The 22,734-nt window shown below is 35.9% G+C and overlaps 1 protein-coding gene across 20 annotated transcripts in view; it reads left to right on the plus strand.

Moving 5' to 3' along the window:
* DLG1 (discs large MAGUK scaffold protein 1) overlaps positions 1–22,734 on the plus strand; it is a 167,231-nt gene that overhangs the window by 130,152 nt on the left and 14,345 nt on the right. For 7 of the 20 annotated variants that reach the window (XM_087740978.1, XM_087740990.1, XM_087740982.1 and 4 more), the window contains 5 exons: positions 5,348–5,462; positions 12,004–12,180; positions 12,905–12,974; positions 18,872–18,905; positions 21,567–21,608. In XM_087740978.1, coding sequence (XP_087597104.1) covers positions 5,348–5,462; positions 12,004–12,180; positions 12,905–12,974; positions 18,872–18,905; positions 21,567–21,608 — 438 coding nt within the window. Of the gene's footprint in view, positions 1–4,358; positions 4,479–5,347; positions 5,463–12,003; positions 12,181–12,904; positions 12,975–18,075; positions 18,176–18,871; positions 18,906–21,566; positions 21,609–22,734 lie in introns of those variants that run through there. The other 13 variants (XM_087740989.1, XM_087740972.1, XM_087740980.1 and 10 more) reach the window with 6 other exon arrangements.

Here is a 22,734-nt window from a genome sequence, read left to right on the forward strand (position 1 = left end):
ACAAACGGAAGGTCAACACAAGATCAGTGTGATGGTGGCCATCCTAACTTTGGATGCACCATGAAAAGGAAAATTGAATATTCTGAGAGTGGAGAAAAGAATGTAAATCAGTAGTTATATAAAATTGTCAGCACAAGAGTACTGCTTTGACAGATCCAATGGATCCTGCTAAAGGAGGGCTTTCCACAGACAGATGGGAAGAGGGAAGCAAGGGGCATACTTTTTTAATTAAAGTGAACTTTTTCAGCTCTTCTTGGGTTCAATATATGTAAGAATCTCTGCTTCTCAGTGCTGTGCTGCCATCTGTTCCCTGTACGCACATCCATGCTTCCATGAGTTGCTTTTCCTTCTGTGCTGTTTGCTGAATTTTCCATCCCTTGTCGTAGTCTTCTGTTCTTTTGCCCTATTTGCTAGAACATGTGTTCCAGACCAAATTAATTTTCATTGCAGCCTCTTTTTTTTTTCTCCTCTTCCCCTGACTGTATAGACTATTCACCATGTATCTGTGTTTATCACTGTCCGCTTGTTGCCCACCAGATAGGCAGTCCAGGAGAGTTTCACTGCTCAGACCCTTTCTCTGAAGTTTTGATTTCTGTTAAATTAAACATTGACATTGAAAACGTTAACGGTTTTCTAGGTAAAATCAGTTTAGGAGCTCAGGAGCAGAGGACTCTTCCAGGATTTCCTAATCTTCCCCCCTCTGCCCCCACTCCTTTTTGTTCATTGCTGTGCAGTACGTGCAGACATTGAATAGAGCAGATTTATTCTAGTTTTGCACCATCTGTTTATCCAGTGTAATTTTGAAGTTTAAACTTGAGCCCAGATGTATCCATCCAATGTTCTTAACAACTGATTATGTGTAAACCAGAGTAGGCTTTGGGTTTTTTTCTTTGGTGATGGTGGGGTACTGTTGGATAAATGCCATGAATTGAAGCAGCAGATGCTTGTGCTTCCTCTAGCTCTGTTATAGGTACCACTCCCCCCGTGCCCCTAAACTTACTGGAAACTTTGAGAAAATTCTAGCCAAGAGGTTATTCTTATGTTCTTATTTTATTGCATTTCATGTTAGTCTTGCTGCCTGTTACCCTCTAATTTGATGTATAGCATCAGCAGCTTTCCTAAAAGTCAGAACACGAGAAGAGATTCTGAGTTAAGTCCCATTCACTGCTGTTGCGTATACATCAGGTTTCAGATCCTGGTCAAATTCTTGCCTGCAAGGATTGAGGGTTTGGATTGTGTGGTTTTCTTTTGTCTTTTAATTTCATGGGGGGGGGGGGGGGGGGGCAGGGAGGAAGGGGGGTGGTGTTTCTTGTGCCACCATAGTTCTTACTAAAATACTATTTCAGAATCTCAGTGTTTTGGTGGCTGTGGAAGTTGGAAGCATATTTGTAGATGGAGTTCCTATGACCAGCCTACTCCATTTGGGTTAAAGTCAGTTTTGCTTTTTCATTTAAATAGCTTATGTCCTTTCTGTTTGGTTACCCCGATCACATTTGACCAGAGATCAATTACATTCCTTCTCAGCCAAGCTCTTCATTTCCTCTTAACCAAGAAAGCAGAGTGTCCTTTTTATCTTGTTCACTGTGCCTGCTCCAGCTCCAAATTTCTGCAATGTTGAAGTGGCAAAATAAAACTTTAAAAAGTTTTATATCTATATGTGCATTGTGTGGCTTTGTCACACTTAGCCATGTGGAAGTTTTTTGTGCTGTTTGCTATGATTTAGGGGAAAAAAATATGATCAATTTTGTCATACACCATATATGTAATATTATGCATACCCCATAAGAAAGAATGGAATTGTAAGGAAAACAGTTCTCTAGCATTTGGGAGAATTTTGTGACGATAAGCTGAATGAAATAGATAATTTAAACATACAATGACATTCTGTAAACATTGAAAATACTAGAGGATGGGAGAGCACTTGAAGGGAAGGTATTGCTCTATGCTTGCCTAGTTCTCATCCCTAAATGCTTTCTTGTCAGTGTGAGAGACAAGTGGTAAGCTAAGATTGTGCTTTTGGTTTTATCCAGTACTTCTGCTTTTATGTTACTTTAGCTAAAGGGTTTCTTACAAACTCATGTCTGGTATACCCATTATATGAAGTCTTTCATTAGTGTAAATTTGATGCTACTTCTCTGTAATTGCTTTTTTTTTTTTTGCGTTTAATAAGTAGTAAGGTATTACTGCAGGGATTGATTAAAAACATAGAGGTGTATAGGTAGTTTTCTGGTGCTTCTGTAATCAAATAAAATTGCCCTTTGTGTGGATCGCATTTGATGCACGCACACCTCAGGTATGAGTCTCCAGTCTCGCTCCCAGCTGTTGGCTATTGATGTTCCCCTCTTGTAGAACATGTAAGATGGAGCAGCTGTGGCCAGTCTTCTGACTCCTACCCTCCAACTACTTTTCTACATTTCATAAACTTACCAGATGGCATCGGCTTTCTTCAGTTTAATAAGAGATTGAAGGTGCAAAAGACAGTTGATATCCAACTCTTCTTAATCATAGAGATAGAAATATAACCACTCCTAGACAGATTAGCAGAGCTCACACTTTGCTTTATAATGCCAAAGTTGAGCCAAGCCTAATTAGTCAACAGGGGATGGCTGCTGATCCTTTGGGTACCAAACTGATACTGCTTTTCTGATGCTATCAAGAGTCCTGCTGTTGTCTTATTTTCTGTCTCCAGCATTAGTTTCAGTAACACCGTATCTAATACCAAGCTTTCTTTTTTCAAAACAAAAATCCTGTCTACTTTTCAGCTCCAGACCCAATGATTTTGAGATTTCTATCCATCCTGTTCCTTGCAAAACCTTCTGTAAGAGGAATATAACTCAAATTTTTAGCTTGCTCTACATCAAAGGAGCTCACCAGATTCCATCTGCACAGAGTGTTTAAGCTTTTCCTAAATATGACATCTCTTGGCACCCCTTCTTTTTGAACATAGAGCCTTCACAGTCCCAGCCCATTAGTTTCCTTTTTTTTTTTCTTTATTGGTATGGCAGGAGCCTCTATGTAGAAATTATTCTCCTTCTTACTCCTACAGATGTCCCTGTCACTCATTCAGCACTTACTTCCCAGGAGTTCTGATGAGAAAAATTAAATTAACTGCAGAAAACTGCAAGACGAGTAACCTGAAGATGATATAGAGTTATGCAATAGTAAGGAATAGCCTCCCCTGTTAACTCTCTTACATACTACATGCTACATAGGAGGAAATCTGATTCTTCCAACAGATGACACATCATACTTTCTTAACAGAAATTTTTAGTCTTGTTCAGTAGCTATTGCAAAGAACTGCAGATATTTTCAGTAGAAAATGCTTGGATTATCTGGTCTTTTCCATGCTTACTTTCCTTTCACAGAGAGGGCACAGAAAAATCTCTTATGTCAGAAATCTCAGCTACCGTTCTTGTAGTATGTTTGAAATTTAGAGCTTTAATCTTCCAGAGCACCCAAGAAACAGGTGAGAGGCTTAAAAGACCTATTCTCAGGAATAAATGAGTAAAATGAGGTGACTTGCCCAAGGCCATGCAGTGCAGCAGTAGCACAGCAGGAGCAGACTGTCCTCTCTCTGCATCTGGGTCCTTCCCCTGAGGGATATTGCTTTTTAAAAAATGTCTTTTTTTTCACATTTCTCTTGGGTTACCATCCTGTCATCTTAAATTCTTTTGCTGCTAGTGATAGCATTGGTAGTGGTAGAAATAATGTTTTTGTTTCTCGTCAAACAACCTCATCAGTCTGATTTAGTGCTGGTAAATTATTTGATCTGGACTTTATTTGTAAAACGGCACTTGATGCTGTTTTAAAAACTGAGATATTATCTTAAAATATATTAGCTTTTGGTTTTAAAGGACAAGTCAGGATTATTTAGGAGCTTGTTCATATTGTCATAATCTGGATAGGGTTAATTATAGTTGCTATTGCTAAAGCATCAGATTTATAGTTACCTTGATGAATGAAGTGATATACCAGAAACTGGTTCACAGAATATTCTTCTGTAACTTAATTTTTTTTTTTTCTTCTCTGGTTAGTCTGTAAGCCTTGGCGCTCCCTGTCTGATGAGTGTGTGGGGAGAAAGTGCTGCAGAATGTAATATGATAAATCGTTCATGGTATTTAGATCACTGTTGAAGGAACCTTAGTTTAGAGATTTCCTCAAGATTTTTGCATTTCAGAGCCCTCTTTATCAGTCTTGCATTTGCTGAGTAAACTTGATGCCCGCGGGGAATGAGGGTGCAGCTAGGAAGAGCAGCGCATTACCCGGTGCAGCAGCTGCTTGCTGCACACACCCTGGCTCTCCCAGCGTTGACTTGTTATAATCTGGCATCACGTGGTCTCCTGGCAAAGGTGGTGGCTGCAGAATGTTTCCTTTAACTAGAAAGGTTTTACAAGTGGGTCTGTTGATCCTGAAGTCTAAAGTTTTCAACTGAAGGAAAAACTTACTTGTTTTGAGTTCATATTTTATGCTGACGGCATGTAAGTACCTCACTTCAGGAAATGTTTGTCCTGAAGAAGCTATTACTATTTTACTGCCTGCCTTTGTATCTAAAATCAAATGCATTTAGCTTAGTTTTATTAGTACACAGTGCTGCTGAGGAACACAATCCGTTTTTCCAGGATTAACATTGTACATAATTCTATAGAGGGAGTTTGAATCTCTAATGCTGTTTATAAGTGGATCGAGATTCATGCCAGAATTCTGGATTTTTTTTTTTTTCTTTCTTGAGCTCCCATGAGAACATTGTCTTAGTCAGAAAATGTTTTGTATATTTCCCACCTTGTAGCGTTAAATTCTTTATCTAATTCAAGTCTAGTAATTTTAAAGTCTCTGTTCCATATTGGTTTTTCAGACACTTTTCTTTCCCATTTCTTAACATTTAAGATTTAAAATATATAGTTCTTGATTATAAGCATATGTATTTCAGATATATGTTCTGAAGTTTTCTTTTTGTCATGGGTTAAAACTTGTCTGTGTCAGTCTTTTTATATCTATAAAAATGATAATTGTTAGTAGAAATGCTTGTTCTAATTAGGAAAAAATAGTTACTGTGAACTGTAGATTAAAAACATGAAATTTTTAAGTATAATCGATATTTGCTCTTGTTTATTTGCTTTGCCTAATCACAATTATTTTAAATTTTATTTTGGTTAATATTGATAAATGTAAAACTTCACGTACCTTTTAATTACAAAACATAGTGCTTAATAAAAATGTTGGAGTTTGAGAGTTTTTCTTGTATTAAAAAAGCTGTAGCAAATGCTTATTCTCTGAGATTTTTCAGCATTTTTGTGAGTAACTGCTGAAGTTCAGAGGAAATTAATTGCGGTGCCTCCCTTTCTTACAGAATACAGTCGTTTTGAAGCTAAAATACATGATTTACGGGAACAGATGATGAACAGTAGCATTAGTTCAGGATCTGGATCTTTGCGAACCAGCCAGAAGAGATCCCTATATGTCAGGTAATCATCTTTTTCATGGTATCGCTAGTGTGTTTTTCTGTAGACTTAGTATTTCTGTATTTGCATTTTGAACTTAACAAATTGATATTTTGTGCCAAATATATTAAAAATAAAGCTTAATTTAGATTGATTAATGTAATATAGCTCAAAAAGGTGTACTAGCTCTGAGAACCCTGTATGAACTTTGAAGAGTGGTGCTATTACTTGCTTTCTGTCCTGCCTCTCAGATGATAATCCTTCAGCAATACCACACATTTGTTCTTTAAGTCAGCGTATGTGAAGTCTTAACTTGCTTAATTCAGTTTGTGTTTCTTGTGACAGTAGTCTTGATATTCTCCCTTGTTCAGTTCTTGAGTTCAAATTTATAGTCTCCCTTTACTTAAGCTTTGACAGATTTCCAGCTTATTTCCTTCAGCTTACTTTAGTTGTGTTCTCAGCTTGCATTAAGAAATCTTATTTCTATATCCAGTACCATTTTGTTATAGAATATTTTCCATGGCAACCAGGAGAGCAAATGCATCAAAGCAAATGAACTGAATATTCTTCGTTAATTTATCCATATAGAATTAAACATAAAGGAGGCTAAAAGGAAGTGGAAATATAAAAGAGCATGAAGCAGTTAAGAAAATAGGTGGCTTCACCAGGAAACTGTGGCCAGGTGCACCTCATTAATGGGCCAACTAACTCCTACATCAGTTATCATATACTGATAAAGCATAACGTTTCAAGTACGGAATGTGGGTAAAAGGATTGCATTTTTTAAAATAAATTGATTTTTGAGTTCCCCGAACCAGCTCATCTCTGGATTGAACAAGGGCCAGCAGTAGCCTCTTGGCAGGGCCAGAACATTTTAGTAGAGCAGGTAAGACTTCAGTAGTGCTGGTGCTTGGGTTAAACTTGGTTTAAAATGTTGTAGGACCTGACTGGCTTACCTGCTAAAATCCTAGGCTCAGGTGCCATTGCCTTTTCCCATCCAAAGCAGATACTGTTTTGTTCTTGGTGCTGTATATATTGAGCAATGGGAAAGGAAGCAAGTCGTACACAAGCAGTTACCTGAGTAATTGCATCTACGCTCAGCAAAGTCTCAGTCCTTTGCAACCTATTTCTGAAGGCTTTGAAACAAATGTAGCAAGTTACTCATACAGGGCTTCTATTTAGATTGACTATAACATGTAGCCCTTGTGTTTTGACCTGTTATTTTAGTAGCTTTATCTGGATTCTGTTTTTGCAGAGCTGATATTGTTCCTTTTTTTGTACTTTGCCTTAAATATTTTTGGGGGTCAAAATTTATATCTCTAAGGATAAATGCCTCAAATACTAAGGATAAGTGCTTGATATGACAGTTATCCATATCTTTGAATTTCCACAGGTAGGTGTATATATGGATATTGTAGTGAGGTCATCTTCCTTTCCATAATCCCATGATGTATCGCTTTAGCCCTCATCATATAACTAAGCCTAAACAATTCTGAATGCTTTTATTTTGCTTGGTTAGCTATAGCCTGATTAGATTCTCAATGGTTTATGCTCATGTTCACACATTGGTCTGGTATTTTAAGCCACTGACAGGCATTTTGTGTTTATGTAGCTTTTATTCCACTGATGGAAGTTGTTATCTGTAAATGATTGAGGTTGAGCTTTTGACTTTGCCAGCTGCTGCAAAAATGCAGCCTTCTCCAGGTTGTTGGCAGAAGCCTCGTGGAGACTGGTGATTCCCTTTACCTTTCTCAAAAACCTTTCTTGGAATCAGCTTTGTTATAAGTTAGAACAAAAATCTAAAATGCAGAGATTCCTCGGAAAAACTGCTTTTCCACCCACATCTCTTAACAGAGGGTGCTGCTAGGGCTTTTGAGATCTACTCTTGTCACCACACCAAAAGATGCCAAAGACTGGTAGGCAACTTGGTATGCACAGGATGGGTTCACATCTGTTCTGTCTGGTTTCTGATGTAATTTTGACCTCACTGAAGTAAGTTTTATGAATCTTTTCACATATTGCTAGATACTGACAGAACATGTTAGTTATCCAGTTTATTCCTTTTTATAAGTCACTCTGGTATGATCATTCTGTACTTTTAATTGTACCAATTCAAAGCCAATTTTAGTAACTGAAGCTATCATTTTTCTGTAATATTTGGTTTGGGATATGCCTTAAAGGATTCCAGTTATGTACCGTAATGCTGAATTGGATGGTAAATCCAACAGTAAAATGTTTATAGGCATTCAAACACAATTCTATCAAATAAAAATACTCTAAAAATAATAATCTGGTGATTTCTCAAAATTGTGGTAACAAAATAGCAAATAAAATCAGATACATCATTGTGTCCCTGTAACTGAAACTTGATATCTTTTATGAATATTCTGCCTGTAAACAGCATTTTGGCGGCGCTATGTAATATTAAGGAAAAGACAATTGTGTTTGCCTGAAAATACAATTTGAAGTAAAACGGCAGATTTTTTTTTCTTAATTGTATGTATATCAATATACAATGAATAGCAATATAACAAACAGTCCTTGGAGGGCAATACAAATACAGCAATTCAGCATCAGCTAACTCTTCGTTTGCACATCTAATCCCTCCCCCCCCGCGATGTACTGATTTAATGGCCGCCTCTTATTTTTGCTTTATATTTCTTTTGATCTTTATTCTGAGAGGAGAGAGATCCTTTCATGCAATGTTTCTGATTTTGCATCTGAAATACATCTATATGCTCTCCTCCTTCATCTACAGATTCAGAAAGCACATGTGAAAAAGTGAGATACTTTCACAGTATCAGGTTTCTATGATAATACGTTGACAGGGAGTAAATTTGTTCCATATTTTATCTCATCTTGTACGCCAAATCTCAGTCTGTGCAATGTGTGTAGAATTCAAAATTGAAAATTACTTTTACCTCTGTGCATTTTTCTGACCAGCATGATACATTACAAATTCGAACAATGGTGCCAATTCCTGCTTGGATTAGAGCAAAAAATGGTTACATCTCCAAGTGGAAGAAACTTCACAGTTTTGAAATCCTTAAGAAATTATAACTAAGTCCGTTGAAAAATAGGATCTGGCATCAGCACCAGGCCTGAAAACTTTACTTGCCTGCAGGAGGAGCTTAATTGGGCAGCTTTCCCAAAAACTCAGGGAGAAAAAGAGAACCTCCTGTATAAGCTGACCTTCATTCATTCTGAAGTGGTAAGATTAATTCATATTTCATGAAATAAGGCATGGAGATGCTTTTGCTGCAGGAATTCCTGATTGCTTAGTTTGGCAAGAATACCCTAAAAGAAATGCTTCAGTAAAACTTGATCAACAGCCTGTGATAGTGAAAGTAATGAGTGCGGCTAGGTAAAAAGACATTTGGAAAATTTGGCACTGTTAACACAGCTGTTAAATTTTTGGCTTTGAAGCATAAACACTTGTGAAACATGCAACTTAGCTTCAGTTTCTGTAGACTTGTAAGTGAAGGAACCAAGTTACCTTTTTAGTGCTGTTTAGTTGCTGAGTAATACAAGGTGAAATAAAAGGGAGCAGTTGATGCTTTCTCTGCAAAATAATTTTTATGACTCATTTAAATAGTACTTTAGAGTAAATACCATGGGACTGCATTCAAAGCAGCAGTTGATCGGGAATACCAGATGTCTTTCTAAGTAAGTTAATGTTTATAACTTACAGTAAATAAATGTATACATGGTATTGTTAATCTGTATTAAAAGTCTCCATACAGGGAGTTAATAAAAGAGGTATTTTTTATATACCAGTCTGTAGATAAATATGTCATCTTGGCTGTGAAATGAGTTCTCGTTTGTTGACTTGCCAGGCATACAGGAAAAGCCATGTTAATCAGTTGGAATCAAAAGAGATTTTTGTTAATTCTGTTTGCGTTTTGGCTCGTTTATTTGATCGTTACCAGTTCCTGGTGTTCCTCTGAATTTTAGCCTCATAGTTTTGTCACTACTGTGTGACACCCTAATTCATCTTATTATAAAACTATCTGTATTAGCTTTGACTTTTTTTCCCAATAAAACTATTTTTCTTGAAGTGACTCCTTCAGAGGAAAAGTATTTGGTGAACCTGCCTTTTGTTGTGCACAAACTATGCAGTGTAACCATTTATCTTGTTTGAAGAGTGCATGTTGATAATATAAGGTTTTTATCCATTTGTGTTTCCATTTCAGTCCTGTGTATTTTTTTTTTCTCATGCAGTCACCACATATTAATGCTGTTAGGCCCAGCTCACTGCTCATATAAGTTTATTTTCAAACTAAAACTTAAAATTTAAAAGTAGTGCTGGTAGAAATCGTTGCTTGAATGCTAACAAGAATTCTCAGGAAAAAAAATTCATGATGCATTTAATTAATTCAGTGAAAATGTAAACAACTTGAATCTGCATTAAAAGTACATAATTTATTATGATTTATTTTGAGATATGAAACGATATTTGTCCATAGTGCTTCTTCAACACACGTGTGCAGAATAAATCTGGAGGAATAACTACTAGGTGCATAGTTCAGTGTATAGTCCTGCAATATTTGGACTATTTCAAAGAAAATAAGAATTCTGATTTTTTTAAAAAGAATCTGGATATCTCAGTTACTACAAGTATTTATTATCCTGTTGAACAAAAATTGAACAAGCATTTGTATTTGCTTTGAACAGAGATAAAAGTACAAGTTTTAAACACACAAGAATGTTATGGAATTTAACTGAAAGATATTCTAGTGGAGGTTGAGCTGCTGAAGGAAGGTGGTATTTCAACCTCCAAGCACTTTCAAAATTGAAACCTAAATTTTATTATAAATTTTACAAATTAAAAGTATTGCACATTTAATTGTAGGGCTTTGTGTGTATCATGAGAGTAAATATTTTGAAGCCATTTTAAAATGTCTGTCTTGTTATAGACTTCTAAAAAAATACTAAAACCTTTATCTCGTTATGAAAAGTTTTTGATACTTTATACGGCCCCAGAAAGGCATGGTGTCTCAATCAGCTCTGAATTTGCAGTAGACCTTATGCTGAAGATCAATTGATCTGACAGAAAATGTTGAATTTCTTCCCTGTAAGCCATTTGACATTGGTTATGAGCAAATACAGTTCAAACCCAAAGAAATACACGCTGTGCTTTAGAAAGGCAAAATTTACAAAGCTAAAATACATTTTGGAGCAAACAGTTATGACTTACAGCTACTTAAATGGGTTAAAAAAATTCTGAGACATTAAAAACGTAGCAGAAAAAGGTACGTAAGACTAGTGTTTGGGAAGAAGAAACTAACTGAATTTGGACAAGGAAAAGGACATCATTTTAAATCATCACATTGTAATCTATTGTTGCTACTTTCCTAAGGCTGAGATGGATTTGCTATCAAGCCTCTAAATCGAGATAGGGTCTCATTTAGAAAGCGCATCACTGAAAAACTTACAAGCTTGCAGATGAAATAAAGTTGAGGACTTTTTGGCCTGTGTCATACAGGCACTTCTCACTTTACATAGGTGAGGTTCATACGCCTTTTTCAAATGTAAAATAAGAGTCCTTTATAAGGCATAATCTTAGGAGTATCTCTTAGAATTTGATAAGAGGCTCCTATTATCAGTCATTTCCCCATCTTCACTAAACCCTCGATTGCGCTGGGAGAAACACACTGCAAGTCTCTTCAGTTCCTCAGGGAACTGATCCAGATATAAAATGATCCAACAGGGAGAAAAGAAATTAATTTTACCCCAGGTCAATTCCACAGGATGGTGCACCATGTTCCTTTCCAGACAATTGTGCTTTCAAAGTAAGAAGGGGGAAGGAATCAGTACAAAGCAGGCATCAATGTGGGTACGGATAATAGTGGACTTGCATAAACCAACCTTGCTGGCAAAGGGAATGTTAATAAAACTGTAGCCATGCAGCTGGTGTTCAGGTATTGCTGGTGCCTATTATGCGAAAACAGGCTTACTTTAGAAAAAAGGATGAGATTCTCTTGAAACGGTTGGGAATTTTCCAAAAGAATGCACATAAAGTTCTTTGCCTTTGGGTACTGCCGTAGGAAAGTTGTGTTCTCATTGTATTTCTAAGCTTTTTTTTTTTTCCTGCCACCCTGTGAGCAGGAAATCGACTTTTACTTTAAAGACAGTATTTTTTATATAATAAAATAATTTCAATTTGTAACTTGATATAAAGCAACATACATTACAGAACTTTCAACAGAATACTTGCTTTTTTTTCTCTAGGCTGACATGTAACTTGCTCTGTTCAGAGTAGTTATTGAATTGCAGGAGGCATCTTCTGTAGGCCCTTTGCAAAGTACTAGAGTTCTGCTCTGTACAAAGTTTGTTCTCATTCATTAAAACAACTAAGTGTGTGTGAATACTATCCTATATATTCTTAGTGTGTGTGTGTGTATATATATGAGAGAGAATGCATTCAACGTTCTTCTTTTAAGCAACTGTCAGAATGATGCAGTCGTTTGTGAACAACACAGGCAGCTTCATATTTTGTGCTATTCATACTCCCCTGGGCTTTTTTCTTAGCTTTGCTGTCTTTAATTTTTTCTTTTCAATCTAGAGCTCTTTTTGATTATGACAAGACTAAAGATAGCGGCCTTCCAAGTCAAGGATTGAACTTCAAATTTGGCGATATTCTCCATGTCATTAATGCTTCTGATGATGAATGGTGGCAAGCACGGCAGGTAACTCCAGATGGAGAAAGTGATGAAATTGGAGTTATCCCAAGCAAACGCAGGTATGTCATGATATTTTATTGACTTTGAGGTATCTGCTATTAAACATCTGATATGATTAATACATATATTGCATATGCTTTGCTCTTTGTTGTTAATTCTGTACCACATCAGCCACTTGGTTTTCTTTTGGGGTTTTTGTTTGTTTTAAATAATCTGTCATGGGATTCTGACTAACTCAATGAGAAGTTTGTTGAAATCCCATTTAGCCTTAGGAGTTGCATGTTGAAGTTGATAAAGGTGGTCCAAGTCCATTTCTCTGTTCTCACTGTAAGCAAGTTACGGGTTTAATAACATTACACTATTTATGTATGAGAAGGCGGAAAGTCTTTCTTTGGTGGCCAGAGTAAACAGAGACAAGGTGTTTGCTGGCATATCAGAGACCCAAATAAGAGATTAGGTGCTCTGAGTCTTAATATCTGCTATTGAAGGGTAACTGAGGCTGCTCACTTATTGTGACATGCTTTTTCTTTTTGCCCTCCAATTTATTGAACCTATATAATCACAAAATACTCCAATACCCTAACAGCTCATCAGTTGAGAAATAATACCCTACTTTTCCAATACAGTCTGCCATTAGCAGGCTGCCCGTTTTCTGAAGGTGTCATCACCAACAAAAATCTGTACTACAAAAGGTACACCTGTATGCTTACACTGTAACAAGCAGTAACTTGAAGTTCTGGAATTTTGCTGATTTAACTTTTTTGGTGTGTGTTTTTGTGGTAGAGTTGAGAAAAAAGAACGAGCCCGTTTAAAGACAGTGAAATTCAATTCCAAAGCAAGAGGAGATAAAGGGGTGAGTTAATGAAGTACTGATTACACCTGGCATTGTGAATGGTAACATTTTTCAGTGGTTTATCTATACAGACTCAGTTTCAGTTTTTAGTGAAAAGATAGAAAATAGAAATAACTCTGAGCACCAAAGCTAACTTTAGAAGTAAACCATTGCCAAAACAACTGCAAATTGTTTGAACAATTAGGTTAGAAATATATATTATCAGTAATACTGTAACGTTCTAGGAATTGTAGATACTAATCAAGTATTGAATAGTGCCATTTCTAACAGCTCTACAAGTGCTGTTTATAAAGCGGTTTAGTCGTTTAGTGTGAATTGTGCTCCCGGACTCCCTTTTTTGGGAGGAGGAGCTTACTATCAATTTTCAGAAAAAGTAATATGTTCCTTTCTTTAAAGTTTTTAATGCATATAGAAAACAAGGAAGTAGAGCTTAAAAGGGTACCTATAATAAAATGAGGTTTTACGATGTACACAGTTACGCAGACAGCATAAAGTAACTTTTGTTACAATTATGGATGCAGAAGCTTTAAAGAATTTCATGCAAGGGTATAGGCCAACAAAAACTCAAGGCTAGTGCTATTGCTGACCAGAATAAATCTCCGTCTCACAGCTGTTTTTTCTCACCGCTGCTCTCTGTTGGCACAAATACTGATGTGGCTGTGCTCGAATCATGTAAAATAACCAATGCAGATGAAAAATAACCCAATCCAAAAGAAATCCTGGGTTTAATTTTAGGCAGTCCCTTGGTGCAGTTCACTGCATGACATGCAATCCCTGTCCCAGTACATGTGATGGGACTGAGTAGCTACTTAGGGTAGTAGCTACTTAAGTAGTAACAGGAATGCTTGTAGCCAAAATTATAGCAATTTCATAATGGTAAAGCAGCCAAATTCTTTTTTTTATTTTCAGGGTGAGGCTTTTTTGCAGTGTTTTGGTCATTTTGAAATTTGAGAAACAGTATCACAATCTCAGAATTTCTACCGATAGTATATAACTAGTAATTCCAAGACTTAGGTATATGCATTTTAGACGTAAGAGCCTTCTAAAGTAATAACATATTATAATTTTTTTACATGTGAAACATGCTTTAAGCTCCTGAGGAAGCTATTTTTTAAATAATGATTTTTTTTTTTTTAATAGCACTAATGCTGTAACATTAGTCAGTTGTTATTGTGGATCCCAAAGATTCCTTTTAGTCATTTATTTCAGTTACAATGTTTTCATAACTTCAAAAATCACATATATAAAGTATTAAAGCCTCAATACTTCATCCTGATAGTGCAGGACTTTATACGTTAAAGATTGTCAAATCCATATGTACATCCCTCTGCTACACGGCAAAGGTTTCAGTTTAGTTTATTAATAAAGACAATGTCATGGTTGTTTCTATAAGTATTTGTTTAAAAGGAAATCAGTATCTCTAGTTACTTTCTGATGAACAATTACAGTACTGCCTTGAGGATTATTTGCAGTTTTTTTCTGGTTTGGTACTTTCATATTTTGGTGTTGGAATAAAATGTTATCAACTGATGTGGTAATTTTTAACCTGATCATTTTTATAATTTGAATTCACTTTTTAGAAATCACATAAAGAAAATGGCTTAAATACTTCCGATTATTTTAATTACATTAAGTAATTTTTCAAATGTTACCATGTTCTTTGGAAGATAATCGCATGGTCTTGTAGTTTGTCTATCAATAAACTGCAAACAGTTAACTTAATTAACGATGTATTTGAAGTAGCATTTTGACAATAGCAGAGTTAGTGCACAGTCACTGTGTACTAGCATAGCACCAAAGATATGCATGGAATACTGAGTGGAAAAGCAACTACGCTTGCCATTGATACAGAACTGCAGTTCTTTTTCTTCAGTAACATTTCATTTTGCAAACACGCTTACACTGTTCACAATCTTTTGCTTCAGCTGTAAATGTTTTAACATTACAGTTTCTCCTTAAAGTATTCTTCCTGTATTTGTCATGGTGAATTTTTCCCAGTTAAGTTGTCTGCACCATACACGTCCTCATGGACTGTGTGTCTTCCTGTGTCTGTATATGATAATACTCCATGGACAGGATGAAATACCAACTTTGTACAATTCTTCAAAATTTCTGCATTAAAACCTTAAAGAATAACCCTAGTGATGGCAATCATTAAAATCCATGTTCCTTTCATTTTAAGGAAAGCTAAAAAACCTGGTTAATTAAACGGTTGAATTTTTTTCTTGTTTGTTCCTTTCGTATACACATTTATCTCACTTTCTGTGCTGCTTCTGTTTTAATATATTCTTGCTTATGATGCCTGTTTATAATTTGACTTGGACTTATGAAAAATTTAATACAATTACTATGCATTTTCAACTAATAAGCAATTCTCTCTAGCTTTTTATAATCATGGTATCTTTTAAAAATAATCTTTTGGCTAATCTTTTGTGCAAAATCAGTATAATATTACTTTTATTTTCCCTTTTTTTGGCAATGGAACTGACTCTGACCATTATACATGCAGTATATAAAATTTAATATTAGTTCAGTAAGATTTACTGTACAGAAAGTTAAAATAAATATTGTTACGAAATATTTTCAAAACTAAAATGAAGAACCTGATTATGTTTTATGAGGTACAATAAATCAGCCACTCCTTTTATTTTAACTGTACAAATTGCAGAGTCTCACCACCTCAGTTAAACTGCACCGTTTTAGGTTTGTTACTTTTATTTCCCCTATTCTTTTGCCCAAACTGAGGACTTGTCTAAATGGACCAATCATATAGATGTGAGACTTCCACTTTTTGAAATTCATGTTACAGTATTTTTTAGTATCCTCAGCCCAGATCTGTTCCTCTGGGCATATTTCTTTGTTGCTCTTGTTTTGTAGAGTACATTAATCTTTCTGGGTTATGAGAAAGCAATTGCAATGACTTGCTGACTTCAGACAAAGAAGGTCAGGACCACCATAACCTAAAACCTTGCCCATGCCAACTGTGGTTCCTGCAAGCATATGATTGGCCCCAAACCAGTTCTTTTGTCCATATGTCAGGTTGATAATTTACCAATTCTTACAGTGGAATGACCATTTTAGTCGAACACAGGTGCCAGCCAATTAAATGTTTTATGGATTTCCTACTCAACACAGTATTGCTATTTCCAGAGCTCAGTGTCACTGATTGTGCTCCCATGGTACCATGTGCCTCTTTAACACCTGGTAATTTCAAGTAAACTTTTTTTTTAAACAATGGTAATGAAAATATCACTGGATGTTTCAGTATCTGATATTGCCAAGCAAGTCTGTATTAAAACAGATGGCCAGAAGGATTGTTAGTACTGCAGCAGGGTGCAGCTTGTGTGTTGCACTATAGGCATTCTCTTTAGGAACGCCAAATGCTAGTTTTGTAATTGTACCAAAGAAGATAGCCCACTGTTTGAAAAAACTTTGTCTGATTTGACCCCCAGTTGTTACTATATTTCACTCCATACTTAATGCTGGTAGAAAAGGTAATACATGTTTTTGCAACTGTATTGCCTATAATAGAGGAAGATGAACTCACACTGGCTGAAGACAGATAATTACTTGAAAGTTAACATGCTCCAAATTTTAGAAGTAGCTGTTAATAGAGTCTTTAATGTATGAATTGAAAATATTTTTGTTTTTTTTGAAAATAGCTGCTGAAAAATGGTTCTGCTGAAGTTTTATTACTTCCTGCTGCACATGGGCTCTGCTTGGCTTAGAAATAAACAGTCCCCTTGCAGCACAGGGCCTCAAAACCAAGTTGGGCAGCGTTTTCTTACTGTTGCCATCCTTCCTGTAATAGAGTTTCTGCAAACCAAATGACAAAAGCATGGCAAATTTCATGTCTTCGCAAAACTGGGCAGATGATTCACTTATGCCTAAAGATCAAAAGAAATTTCAGCTGGCTTCAAGTTAGCTCTATTAGTCCTAGTTCTGGGCATAATTGCAATACTGATTTATTTATCCATTGAATTTCTTTATTGACTTAGAACGGTAAATTAAAGGTGCTGTAGTCACATAATGTCTTCAGCAGGAGAAATGGCAGATATTACTAAATTCTGTGTTAATTACACCTGTAGACATACCTATATATGAACGAAAATACATCGATGGTCTCCATCACGCAGACAAGGAGCACAATAATAGTTTATATTCAAATGGGTGGATATGTATATGTCTATATAGGTAACTCTAGAAATTTTCATAGTAACTGAGATGCAGAAATTGTTCAGCAACACAAGCAGTTAATGTCAAAAGTTGCTGAATGTGATCCTCAGACATGCAGGGGTTTTCACGTGGTAATTCTCTGTAAATGCACCCTTGAAAAAATAATTGCCACAGTAAGGAAATGAAATGAGTCTATCTTTTGAAAGTTAATCTTGGTATTGGGATGCAGACTTACATAGAGTGAAGTAATTTCTTTCAGTGAACTTGCAATGAATTGCAACTGTGAAAGATTGAAACAAATACAATTTGTTTTGCGTTTTTTTATTGTTTGGATATTTTAGCTAGACACTTTTTTTTTTTTCCTATTTTCCTACTTCACTGTTACTTAGTTTTATTGTAAAAGCATTCGGTACAACGCCAGCTTTTAGCTTCTGTTTTTCTTTACTGTATGATATGTTATTTAGCAGCTGGCACCAAAGTATTTATAGTTTTGCCTTTGCAAATGGGTAACACTGGCAAATACTTCTGGTGTGCTGTTATGATGTCAGCTGTTTGCAAAAGCATGGGTAAAGCCTCAGTGGTTTTTTAAAATACTGTAACCCCTATATTAGACAATATCAGTGATTTAATTGAGTTCATTATGGTTTGGACATCTTCTAATAGCCTAGTTTTTCCCATCTTTTTATACTCCCAGCAGGCCTAAATTTGTGAAATTTAGTAGTAAGCATGTGAAATACAGAGGGTGTGAGCAAAGCCATGATCCCGATCTCTTTTTTTTTTTAATGAGCTGAGAAGATAATGTTAATCTGAAATATGCACTGCATAATGTGGTTATAGGAGTCAGCTTCCACAAAGCTGCTGGTCTGGGCCTTTGTTCACACAGACATTAGACATCCTTTGTTTTGCCCCTCCTTCTCTTCTTCAGCAGTCATTCAATGACAAGCGTAAAAAGAACCTCTTTTCCCGAAAATTTCCCTTCTACAAGAACAAGGACCAGAGTGAGCAGGAAACCAGTGATATTGACCGTAAGTATGTGGCATTCGATGGAGAGCAAAGCACACGTAGAAGGGCCTGCTAGATTGCAGTAGGGTGTTACCATGGAGACAGTTTCATGAGCTGCAACAGGCTAATGAGCTTGAGGTGCCAATGACAAACCAATCTACAAAATCAATAACACTGCTGTTAAAGGAAAATTTAACCCAGGAGTGTCCCAGTTTGGAATAAACTGGGTAATGCTCTTGAGTAACAGTGTGTACGTAACTGGAGGAGATAAGTCTTCCAGCACTGTCAGTGATGGTTCTTCATTTCTGACTTGGAGGAGAACACGCAGCAATGAAGAAAGTATAACGGAGCTTACCAGCTTCTTGATTCAGTCCCTTTAGACTGGTTACTTCAAAGTCATTCCATTCTAATTTGGTTTTCCTAATGAAGAGAGGTTACTTTCATGGTGTTGCCAGCACTAAAAAAAAAAAAAGTGTCTTGTCAAAAAGCAGTTGCATAAGTTTGCTAATTCAGACCAGGTCTGCTACAAACTGCGTTCTCTGCTGTTTGCATCACTGATTACACTTCATGTGCCAGTCAGGTCAAATCCTATAGGCTTACCTTCCCCTGTGATGTTCTGGGAACTGTCTCCTGTCGTAGCGCCAATTTTATATATTACTGACAATTATTTTCTTTGTGATTGTCTTTTTATTGCTTGCCCTCTGGGGACTACTCTGCAGGAGGTCCCTGACGACATGGGATCAAAAGGCCTGAGTAAGTGATCAAAATACTCCCAAGTTATTTTAACCTCCATCTGAAAAATTACTATTTTTTTTTAACAGATCTCTTTGAGACTGGTGCTCTACTGGCACAAGGAGGTTGACTCTAAAAATGTTTCATAAGCTTCTTCTAGTTTGTAATGTTCTGGGGGTTTTTGCTTTCAGGAACGTGTTACTTTAAGCTCATGTGACTATCACGTTAGATTTTTTTTTTTTTTTTATTCAGAAGCTTACCAGCACTTACTTGTTTGTCCTTAATAGTATTGTGTTTTTAAATTTGGTGATTATTTTTTTATGTCACTTTTGTCTTGTCTTTGTGTTCTTATTTATTTAAAAATAACCTATAGCTTTTTACAGTAATAGTACCACCATTGCCATAACACTTTAACTAGTTACAGTTTTCAATTCTCTCTCTAGGTGACTGATGTTTACAGCTATGTAAAACAAACAAAAAAACTTTGCTTAACAAATGCCATGAGAGTTTTTCTGTCTGACTTATTTGAACTCTTATGATGCTTTTAGACCAGGTAGAGGGGTAGCTAATGGAGGAGACACATAAGCGGTAGTTGTATTTCCTGCAGAAATGTTAACTACTTGAATACAGTAAGATTCAAAAGTTGCTGAGTACTCGAACAGATCTGTTTGTGTACACAGAGACCACCACTGTACTAAAATGACAAATTAAAAAAAAAGTCAAGACCTTGCTTTCATCACAGATATTAAACATGTACATTGTTGTGTTTATGGAATAGTAACATTAGTCACTAAAATAAGTGACAAAAGGTCATTAAAGATAACATTTCTTCCCAGCGCATAACTGTTATGCACAGTGTTCCTGAAATTACATGTAAGCAGCAGTGTACTTCTATACTTGGCCTCAATCATGAAATAAAAATTCTAGTAGCTATAACATTAATTTTCCATTTCTGAAATGCCTAGTTTCAAGGAAAGTCTTGGTCCGGAGCCAAAGACCTTAGCAACCTTTATGGCCTTATGGTTTAGAGCAGAAGATCATAAGCAGCCTTTATGGCCTTATGATCATACCTAGTTTAAACTATGTAATGCGGTCCAGAAATGTTACTAGGTGATTCTGTTATAAAAACAAATGGCTTCTAGTGTGTTTCAACACAGTCAGACTTTTGGAAACTGCCTTACCACACTTAAGGCAAACTGTTACTTGGGCTCTGCAAGACTGCGGTTTTTGCTGGCATTTCGGGCTTTCCATCTTCATTAATTGTGCCCATTACAACTATCACAACACTTGTATTCTGAATTGACAATGTCTCCCTTTCATGTTCTGCCACGAGGCTTTTAAACATCACTATTTGCCTGTTCCATGCCAATGCAGACGTTCTTTTTCTGAGACAAGAAAATGAAATGGAAGTAGATACAAATTGCTGGTACTCGCAAAGATTTGGAACTATTGGTCTTTTTTTCCTGCACAAAAATGAAGTGAGGGAGTTCAGTCTAGCCAGAGATTTGTTGTTTAAAGATATTGGTTCACTGTATCCAAAAACATTTTAAAAGGTTAATTAGTTTACATATGATGACTGTAACTTTTTAATGTTTATTAATCACTAGAAGCATACTTGCTTCATAACTGTATTCCTACTTCTAGAGTCCCCTTGCTTCCTTCTCTTCAATCTTGTAGGGGAGGAACTGCACTGTATTTAATGTCTATTTATAAAGGCTCCTCGTGACAACAATAAGTATTATCATATGCACTCAGTTAAGTACATCATGTCAAATTTAATTTTACTTAATTTGTATAGGTCAACCACAAGCTTCTTTATGCAGTCTTAACCTGTGAATGTTAGTGTTATAGACACACTCATTGGGTGGCATAAAAATTGATTCTTTACAATAAAGTTCAGCAATATCAAAGTTCATATTTGTGCACCAGATTTGTAGAATTTTCAGGGAACAGAATAGACTGATACCTGAAATTCTTCAATTGCATTGATTTTTATCATAAACATATTTAACACAGTTACCTAGCTTAAAAAAGTCAATATAAACACCTTGTAGCTACTGAAATATTTTGATTTGATTACTGTGCAGAAGGCATGAAGTTAATACAGATAGTCCAGAATAAAAGTCAGGAGCTTTTGAAAACTAAAGCATTACTGGGAAGGGGCGGGGGGCAGTGTGCAAATCTTAATTCTGCATTGCACTTCAAGTAAACTATTTAATATACCATTGGAAGGTGTCTATTATTCAAAATGCTACATTATATTTCCTGCAATATAGTCCAGTATTTTCTGCTACAGGACTCTTAATATAATCAATAAATTGCCTGCATAGAAATTGAAATGCATAATCCCATAGTTTTTACACAACAAAATTCATCCGTAAGTGATAACCTAAAAAATGCAGGGTTACATGTGAACTATGAATTAGCGTACTTTTTGTAATCTTATTTTGATGTGCTATTTAACGTTTTTATTAACATCCATTCCTTTCATATGAAATTGAGCTTGATCCTGAGAGCTATGAGAAGTACCTTAAAACTTTTATATACAGTATGTATTGATTTCAGCATTTTGATATCAGTATTGTCTTTCATCTGGATTATTTTGTGTCAATTTGCTTTCTTTTGGACTCATGCCATCAGTGTATGTTCCTTATTTTTTTTTCCGTTGTGTTGTAATTTCAGAGCATGTAACCTCTAATGCCAGCGATAGTGAAAGTAGTTACCGTAAGTGTTTTTAAGTTCTTTGTTTATTCAGAACCTTTGTTTAGTAGCTCTTTCTTTGGTTGTGTTTGTCTGTCTTTTCTGGGTATTTACATGTTAAATAGAACTTCCCAGACACCTTCAGGTGAAATCCATATTCATGTTTTTGGTGGGGTACTGCAAATTCTGCTGTGTCTTTGTTTTTAAAAAACTGACTAGAGAGAATTATTGCAAACCTCCTTTATGGAAATTTTTATTGTGATCTATGATTTTCTTAGTTCAGCTTAATTTGAATCAATTCCTATTTTTTTTTTTAAATTATGTGAGCTAGCTAGACCTATTAAAAGCTAAATGTAAATTTAATGCTGATAATTATATGTAGTTGAGCTTAATACTGGAAGCATAACTAAACTGTTTAATCTGTTAAATAATGCAATAACTATCTACAGTTTTTCACAACTGATACTCAGATTTAATATGCATATACTTCTAATGAAAGAAAAAATAAGCAGACATGTTTACCCTTGCTTCAGCTTTCAATTATCTATTTTGTCAAGTGTGGGTGCTTAGTACGAATTGTTTTCAAAGCATACAACACACATTAAGTGCTGAAGTCAGTTATGATAAATTAGCATGCTAGGCATGCATACACATTCTCTCTCTCTCTCTGAAGACATAGTATCTTTTAAATACTAGACTAAGTCAGCTTTTGTACTAGCCCAAGCTACAGTACTATTTACTATTACCCAAGCTACAGTAGTACTACATGTTCACAGTGGGTAATATGCTGCATGATGCTGCTCTACAATGCTTTAAAATGTCTAAACCAGAGCCAGAACTTCAATCCCACTGGTCATTTCCAGTGAACAACTCCTCAGTAAGGTCACACACTCCAGACCTGGAACACAGAACAAAGCAGAGCAGGAGGATGAAAAAGTTGAGGATTTGAAGAGGAATACGGAAAGAAGGAATAGTAAAAGTCAGTGTGACACTGAGTGGCTCACTGATCCCCTCCTGGTTGCCTGCTAACGGTATAACGGGCACTTCAGAAACAGATATTATTTATGTTAGGGTAATAAGGAAGGTGGTTCATGAACAGATATATTTGTTTGGAAGCCGTAGATCTTCTCAGAGGTGATGATCCGCCTTT

The sequence above is a fragment of the Nipponia nippon genome, unplaced genomic scaffold, assembly GCF_047370975.1.
Source record: "Nipponia nippon isolate SJK-2023a ecotype South Korea unplaced genomic scaffold, ASM4737097v1 scaffold_7, whole genome shotgun sequence".
Classification (NCBI taxonomy): domain Eukaryota; kingdom Metazoa; phylum Chordata; class Aves; order Pelecaniformes; family Threskiornithidae; genus Nipponia; species Nipponia nippon.